A 9,032-nucleotide genomic window follows, 5' to 3' on the forward strand; every position below is an offset into this window, starting at 1 on the left:
GCTGAAAGTTGAATTACAGAAGCACTTTCAAGAAAATAGTAGGCCATGCTTTACTGAGTGCTCTGAAGATGAAGAGTGACTGCAGGAGCTAGCCTCTTAGCAGACTTTTTAAAATAATACGAACCAGTTGAACAAGTTTTAAAAAAATGTTCTGACTTCAAGTGACAAGACATTTAGATTTCAAAGGAAAACTGAATCTCTGGAAAAACCATGTGGCAAAGGAAACCTTGCAATGCTGTTTGGGCTTGAAAGTGAGGAAGGATACCAGCAACTCTGAAGCATTCTCGAAAACCACCTGGAAGAACTAAAACACAAAATTAAACAATACTTTCCCCCTCTTTCAACACAAACGTGAACCTGGGTAAAGGTTCCTTTCTTATCTCAAGCTTCTGCCCAACTGAGAACAAATAAGTTGTCTAATTTGATCAGGTGAAAAAAGAAATCAAGTAGAAAATTTTAAAAAAGAAAAAAACTGAGGTTTCCTCTGCCTCAACTACTGACTTGCGTAAGAGTGGAGATCCTGTCTGGGGAGTAGGGAGCAACCACACACACAGAGAGCAGGCCAATAAGCTGGGCAAAAGAAATGCAAAGACAAAAATACTCTCCTGTCAAAAGAGCACTGACAATTATTATTAACTTATCATATCCACAACTTACTGATTAGCTTAATATATGTGAACTGGAGGTATAGCAATTCTTTGCATGGGTTCTCTGAGACCTGAAAATTATCTTAAGGGTTCCTCCAGAGTAAGAAGATTGAGAAAGGCTGCTCTACTGCATTGAGGAACTTTGCCTCTACTAATTTGCTACAAGTTTTTATCAGAAATTGGTATTAAATTTTACCAAAGGCTGGACACGGTGGCTCACGCCTGTAATCCCAGCACTTTGGGAGGCCGAGGCGGGCAGATCATGAGGTCAGGAGATCAAGACCATCCTGGCCAACACAGTGAAACCCCATCTGTACTGAAAATACAAAAAATTAGCCGGGTGTGGTGGCACATGCCTGTAATCCCAGTTACTTGGGAGGCTGAGGCAGGAGAATCGCTTGAACCTGGGAGGCAGAGGTTGTGGTGAGCCAAGGTAGCGCCACTGCACTCCAGCCTGGGCGACAGAGTGAGACTCCAACTCAAAAAAGAAAACTCAAAAAAAAAAAAAAAAAAAAAAAAACTTTACCAGCAACTTTTTCTACAACCACTAAGAGATCATGATTTTTCTTTATTCTGTTAATATAAATTATACTAATTAATTTTCAAATATTAACCACTCATACATTCCTAAACTTTACTCCATCGCAACGTATTATCAGATCTATTGACATATATATTCATATCTTATATTTGAACAGATTAAATTTGTTCATATCTTTTTAAAAATTTTTACACCTGTATTTAGTAGAGATACTGTCATGTAATTTAAATACTTTATTTAAAACTGGAAATAGATCCATATTCTTGACCCAACCCTACTTCATTTAATGTCTATGGACTCCAGAGTTTCTAAATTCAAAAATAACTGTCAGAAGTAATTCAGACAGAAGTTAGGCCAGTGGTTCTCAAACTTCAGCATGTCTCACAAGCACTTGAAGGGCTTTTTAAAAAAAAAAAGACTGTTGGTCATTTGGGAGCCGAAGGCGGAGGATCACGAGGTCAAGAGATGAAGACCATCCTGGCTACCACAGTGAAACCCAGTCTCTACTAACAAAATACAAAAAAATTAGCCATGTATGGTGGCAGATGCCTGTAGTCCCAGCTCCTCGGGAGGCTGAGGCAGGAGAATGGCGTGAACCCAGGAGGCGGAGCCTGCAGTGAGCCAAGATTGCACCACTGCAACTCCAGCCTGGGCAACAGAGCGAGTCTCCGAGTCTCCGTGTCAAAAAAAAAAAAAAAGAAAAAGAAAAGACTGTTGAGCTATACTCGCAGTTTCAAATTCAATGGTCTGAAAGGGGCCCAAGAATTTGCATTTCTAAAAAGTTCCCAGGTGATGCTGATACTGGTTGGAGAATGACACTGGAGAAACACTAAGCTAGAATAAGCCAAATTAACCCAGATTTTTCAACATAGTGTTTTACATAACAGACAGAAGGAATAATGCTTAAATCAAGAGAAAAATCATTTTATCAAAAATAAAGTACACCCTTAATTTGTCATCTGAAAATTAAAGTGCTGTCTCATACGAAGAGGCATCCTAAGGGGATTTTCGAGATAACTTGGAGTGCTTTTAAAACTTACACCTTTAAGCAATCAAATTTGTTTTACATCAACTATTTCTGTAAAAATCCTCCAAAAATAAACCATAAAGTTCCTTTCATTTTAACCAGGTCACTGAACATAATTTAACCTTTTTTGATGTCTCAGTTACTGTTTCAATGTAAATTACTGAGCTATGGTATCACAGTAACCATCTCAGGAACTGGTGAGATGAGGGGGGCAGTCTGTCCCCCCGCTGCATGTTCTTAGTATTATGACCTTGAAGTTTCTGTATCCGCCTTTCATCTTTCTATTTAGCACTTTGTCCAAAGTTATCACTATCTGCTGGAAATCTCACTGTACCTATCTAATGCCTCCCATGGAACTTTTTCCACATAGCTTCTAAATCATTCTCATTAAGCAATTAAACAGTTTCCCTATTAAATAAACTATAAGGAGCATTTCTGTTGTCTTTCTTTTGCTTTCTTTCTAAAGGTACACAAGAGACAGTGGGAGACTTTCCAAGAATCTGTTTACAGATACCTTCCACATGTATGTCTTCCCTTTCAAAATAAGCCCTTCTCCTCTTTACCTTCCAGCTCCCCCCACCACAAAAAAGTACAAATCTCACCTCCATTCAGAATTTATGATACACAGCCTCAAGGAATAATAAACTCCAGGGACCCAAACAAACAGATAAGCCAAAAAAAACGGTTTCAGGGAAGCATTCAAGAATAACTGAGATGCCATAAACTATCCATTACTGGGCTTCTTGTCTTTTCCAGTCACATATTTTTCAAAGAGTTTAAAATATTTTGGCCCCTGCTGGAACATTCTAATATATCATAATGTGAGCAGTTGTTTATAAAGTTTCCTTTAACAACCATTCCCCCAACAGTCCCATCTCCACTCAGTATTGTCCAAGAACACACTGCTATTAGGGGGAGAGTACGATAAAAGCAACGCAAAGAGAACACTGGTTAAAAAAAAAATAGATAGAAAGAAATATTTTTTCAAGAATTCTTATTTTTCATGAGCGACAAGGTCTTGACGTGTCACCCAGGCTGAAGTACAGTGGTGCGACCTCGGCTCACTGCAATTTCCACCTCCCAGACTCATGTGATTCTCAGCCTCTCAAGTAGCTGGGATCACAGGCATGTACCAACACACCTGGCTAATTTTTTTTTTTTTTTTTTTTGTATTTTTAGTAGAGACGGGGTTTTATCACGTTGGCCAGGCTGGTCTCAAACTCCTGGCCTCAAGTGATCCACCTGCCTCAGCCTCCCAAAGTGCTGACAATACAGGTGTGAGCCACTGTGCTGGGCCGAGAGTTTAAATATAAGTAATTCTTAAAACTCATTCCTTGAATATTTATTAGCTTGAAGAAAAAGCATATTTAGAGAGCTGGAACAATATCAATTAGGGACGCTGATTCCTTTAAATACAACAGAAATACTTTCTGGGACTGCCAAGTCATTCAAATTGTGCTATATAAAAGTCACAGATAAAAACTATATAGAAATTACTTTAGATTGAGTGTGCATTACTCAATACAGTAGTTAAAAATCTATGTCGTCAAATCATATCATTAAAGTTTTATTCTAATTAGTCAATTCTATAGTTTTTCAACAGTTTAATATTTCTGCCTCCTACTGACAAAAAAATATGCTGTCAAACTGAGTAGTTTTAAGCAGTAGGTATCTCTTTCATTAATTACCCAAACAAAAATGTAAAGTTATTTCTGATTCATTCCCTTTTATTTATACCTAATAGCTGAAATCAGAGATCAGAAGATGCAGGAACACACATTTAAAAAGGAGTAACAGGCCAGGTCTAGTGGCTCATGCCTGTAATCCCAGCACTTTAGGAGGCTGAGACAGGCGGATCACTTGAGGGATCCCCTGAGCCGAGGAGTTTAAGACCAACCTGGGCAACACTGTGAGACAGGGTCTCTACAAAAAAAAAAAAAATACAAAAACTAGCCAGGCATGGTGGCATGTGCCTGTAGTCCCAGTTACTTGGGAGGTTAAGGTGGGAGGATCACTTGAGGCTAGGAGATCGAGGCTGCAGTGAGCCAGGATGGTGCCACTGCACTCTAGTCTAGGTGACAGAGTAAGACCCTGTCTCAAAAATAAATAAATAACACAACTTTTATCATATCCCTTGCTTCATATTTTAACTTATTTAATTTTTAATCTAACGTGACAAGCAGCACAGAAATGTTTAATTATAAAAATTGACAAATTACTGTAATTCTTTTTGAGCCACATAATTTTCACCTCAAATACTTTAGTAGTATATTTTAGTATGCATTCTATAATTTATTCCTCAGTGATTTTCATATTATCCAAAATATCTGGTAATCTATTTATTTGAAATTTAAAATAGAGGAAAATTTTATGATTCAAAGCAAGTTTGTTATGGTTAGTTGGTCTGACAATGGAGACTGGCTTTGTTAACAAGGAGATATTTTCTAAAAATTGAACAAGCTAAACCTTCATCCTAAAGGTTTTCACAAAAATACATTTTAAACACATAATTGTAATAAAAAATTAGCAAAGTTATATTAAAATTAATCGTATTTCTATTTTCTCAACTGCTTCTGAATATATCAGATTTTTAAAGAAAGTACCTATGAAAGGAGGGAGGGGAACTGATATAAGACATTTGGTAAGCCTTGTGAAAGCCTTTTTGATATGCTTCCTAGAAGCTAAGAAAATAAATGGTTAAGCACTAGGTAACAAATCCTTTGGCAAGTTGGGTAGTTTCCATTCTTTTGCTTTCAATAAAACTGAAGAAGAACCTAACAGAAGTATTAACTGATGGATACTTGATGATAAAATCACTAGTGATTTTTGACATATAACTTGGAAGATTTTGATACCACAAAATTTCCATTAGAATTAACTTATATATTTGAACATTTATGTCTAAGCACTTAAAATCTACAAAATCTCTAAACAGGAAGAGATTTGCCAAACATAAGAACTAATGGAGGAAGAGAGGAGACAGTTGCATTCACTTCATTCAAGAATAAATTTCTGATACAAAGTGAATTTAATCAAAATTTTAATCTATGTATGTTATTCTAATCAACTGTGCACCAATAATAATTGGAAAAGTAACTCAAACCGTAAGTTATTTTTAACACTTAGAGCTTTATGGTCATAGGAAAAACATTTTAAATTCCAATTTATTTACATATTATTGTGGCAGAAAAGTTTGATAGATGATCAATAAATGATTTTAAAGATAAAAATACATAACATTTGGATAAAATTCAAAGGGATAACAGATGGGACACAAATATTCAAAGAAAAAATAATTAAAATTCCCAATCATTAAGGGAGTTTGTTTTTAATACTTTTAAATAATGACATTTAGACTCTATTAGATAAATTTAAAAGTGATGCATTTTATTGAAATACTACAATATGCCAGAAATTCCATATTTCTGGTCATCATTTAAATTTTTGCTTGAATAGTGCCACTATTTAAACTTTGCTAATATAGTGTAGTTATCAACTCAAATATGTACAAAGGGGTACACAGTTTTACAAATTGTAGGGAACACGAGCAAAAATTCTGAAGTTCACTTTCTAAGACAGACGAAGTTATAAGTAAGCCACATAGGGAAGTGAAGACCGTATTAACAGAGTAGCAAAAACATGGCACTTAAATGTCAGTCTCCCTCAACAGAGTGACAGCCCTGAGGGTGTGCATTTTTTCTGGATATTCCCACCATTAGTGCCCTAAATAGCAAACATTTTCACAACTGCTTACCATGTGGGGGAACAAATGGATGAAATGAATGCATGGTGAATACTTAAGTGTCAAAATATTTTAATTATGGGGAGTTATAAACTAACATATTTATACTATAACTCAAATACAAGCCACAGAATTTAGACTCAGCTAGACACCAAGTCTATTAAATTACAAAAGAAAAGCCTTAGAACAGTTAAAAATCTGATATATATTTTATCCAACAGATGGACGAAATTAAAATAACAAATATAGTACTGTCTGACTTTTTCAAGAGATGCAACTAGTAACTAATTGTGACTAAGAGTTTGGCAGAAGAAGGGAGCAAATTTGAAATTATATCTTAGCTAAAAATGAAACCCCGCTTTAATAAATTTAGTTAAGATTCAAAGTTTTAGTTAGGCATAGTGGCTTATGCCTGTAAGCCAAACACTTTGGGAGGCTGAGGTGTGAAAATCACATGAGCTTAGGAGTTCGACACCAGCCTGGGCAACACAGTGAGACCTCGTCTCTTCTAAAAATAAGAAAATTAGCCAGGCATGGTGGTGCATGCCTGTAGTCTCAGTTACTCAGGAGGCTGAGGCAGGAGGATCACTTGACGACAGGAGTTCAAGGTTGCAGTGAGCGACAATCGCACCACTGCACTCCAGCCTGGGTAATGGAGCAAGACTGTCTCAAAAAAAAAAAAAAAAAAAAAAAAATTGAAAGTAAAGCCAAAATCTTACATGATCAAAACTTAGTATTCAAAAAATACTAAATCTTCTACCAAAACATTAAATTCTAATTCTTTTGTGGGTCAATGTTTTTCTAAGACTTAATTTTCTCCTCCAAGATACAGAGAAGCCATCACACCATCTGCCTGAACTATGTACTTTTTACTTCTCACATCAATGGAAGCAATATCCTGAAAAATCAATCACATTCTCCCATTGGTTTTGCCAGCTGGTATTCATTAAGAGGTGATATATCTACTGTCTAGGCACACTCTTATTAAGTGAAATGGTGAGCTTAAATTGTACCCTTGAGTTAATGCAGATTAAATATACTTTGGTAACTTGCCGCAATGCTAAATTAATATAAGGTATAATTGGCACACAATAAACCACACATATTGAAAATGCACAATTTTGATAAATTTTGGTGTATACAGAAATTTAACTTCTGAAAACCCCAATCCCCTTCTTTTGCCAAAAAGTTAAATAGGATTTTTATTTGAGAAAAGTACTTACCTTCATGTAATTCACAATCTTAGCAAGAACGCCAAACTTATATCCAGAGCTTCCTGACAGAGCTTTCAAGTTAAATGATCCATTGCTATGATCTGGAAATGAAGTTCAAAATAACATCATCATATTATATGTGATTATGACTCTTGAGCAGCTAAGATAATTTTAATGCCGATAACATTTCTTGAGTTTTTCATCTAGTATATTCTACCCTGTAAAATTTTGGTGAAAAATACAAAATCTTTGAGTATATACATTAAACTACAATTTTCTCACTAAGGGTAGAAACAAAGTATAAATAACTTAAAAGCACCAAAACACAATTATTTTATAAGTATCTTTATCATATTCTTTTTTATTATATTTTTTGAGACAGGGTCGCATTCCCATTGCCCAGGCTGGAGTTCAACGGCACAATCACAGCTCAATGCACCCTCGACTTCCCAGGCTCAGGTGATTCTCCCACCTCAGCCTTCTGAGAGGCTGGGATTACAGGTGCACACCATCATGCCTGGCTAATTTTTGTATTTTTTTGTAGAGATGGGGTTTCGCCATGTTGCCCAGGCTGGTCTCAAACTCCTGGGCTCAAGAGATTCACCCACTTCAGCCTCCCAAAGTGCTGGGGTTACAGGTGTGAGCCACCGCACTGGGCCCCTTTCCCCTTTATCTCATTCTTATCTTAATTCTTATTAGACTCACCCCATAATCAGAAGTACAGTTTATTAAACAAGCGAACAATACAAACCTCAATCCCATCCATAAAGCTAACACTAGGAGTAGATTACTTCTGAGGGATGAAAAGTTCAATTATTACATCAATTTCTGCTTACCAATTTAAGACCAAAAAAAAGGAATTAATGGAAACAAACAGAAAAAAAGATACCGCAATTAAAGTAAACTTTACAGATAAATTAGGAATAAAAAGCCATAGGCACCGCCACTGCATAAACAGGGATGCTTACTTTAAAAAGCATCACAGAACTGCCCACCCACTTTGAGAAACATCCCCCTCTCCTTCTCTATCTGGTGTGGAAAAACCTGTACAAAAAAATCATTTGTTTCAGAACATCTATCACTTTGTTGTATTCTTATAGGCAGAAACCCTAATGTCACCATTGCATCAAAAACACATTCCATTAGTCATGAGCAGGAACAGTAAAATCCATCATAAATACTAGAAAAACATTTTAGAAGTACACATTCTATTAGCAAAGCATGAGATCAGATATTATAAAGTTCCCATGTGGCTGATCCACAAAGAGAGAGGTTAAGTAAAAGGGGAGGGGAGAACCAATCTCTGGCACCAGATTGGTAATAATAATTTAAACAAAAGATTGCATTAGAACAACCACAAGTCAAATGTAACAACTGTCAGAGATCCAAAAGAACAGTTTCTAGATGGCAATATAATAATCCTTTGAGATTAGTGAAGTCTTTATTGAGTATGCTTTTTTGAGACTAAAATGAAAATTCATATGCAATTTTCCTTTAAAACTAACTTTGTTACAATCTTAATTAATTGGCATACTGAAGTCTACCATGTTTCCAAAAGTAACAATAACATTAAGAATGCCTTAAAGTTGGGAGGTGGAGGTGGGCAGATCATGAGGTCAGGAAATCAAGACCATCCTGGCCAACACGATGAAACTTCATCTCTACTAAAAATACAAAAATTAGCTGGGCATAACGGCACACACCTGTAGTCTCAGCTACTCGGGAGAATCACTTGAACCGGAGAGTTGGAGGTTGCAGTGAGCCGAGACAGCGCCACTGCATTCCAGCCTGGTGACAGAGCGAGACTCTGTCTCAAAAAAAAAAAAAAATGCCTTACAGGTACTTTTCCATAAACTATTTC

General features: G+C 36.2%; 1 protein-coding gene across 1 annotated transcript in view; it reads right to left on the bottom strand.

Annotated features, from left to right (window-relative positions):
- Window positions 1-9,032, bottom strand: part of GTF2E2 (general transcription factor IIE subunit 2) — a 91,035-nt gene that overhangs the window by 56,687 nt on the left and 25,316 nt on the right. The window contains exon 3 of the mRNA XM_023214618.3: window positions 7,181-7,272. Coding sequence (XP_023070386.1) covers window positions 7,181-7,272 — 92 coding nt within the window. The remainder of the gene's footprint in view (window positions 1-7,180; window positions 7,273-9,032) is intronic.

This window comes from Piliocolobus tephrosceles, chromosome 7 (assembly GCF_002776525.5).
Source record: "Piliocolobus tephrosceles isolate RC106 chromosome 7, ASM277652v3, whole genome shotgun sequence".
In the NCBI taxonomy this organism is placed as follows: Eukaryota; Metazoa; Chordata; class Mammalia; order Primates; family Cercopithecidae; genus Piliocolobus; species Piliocolobus tephrosceles.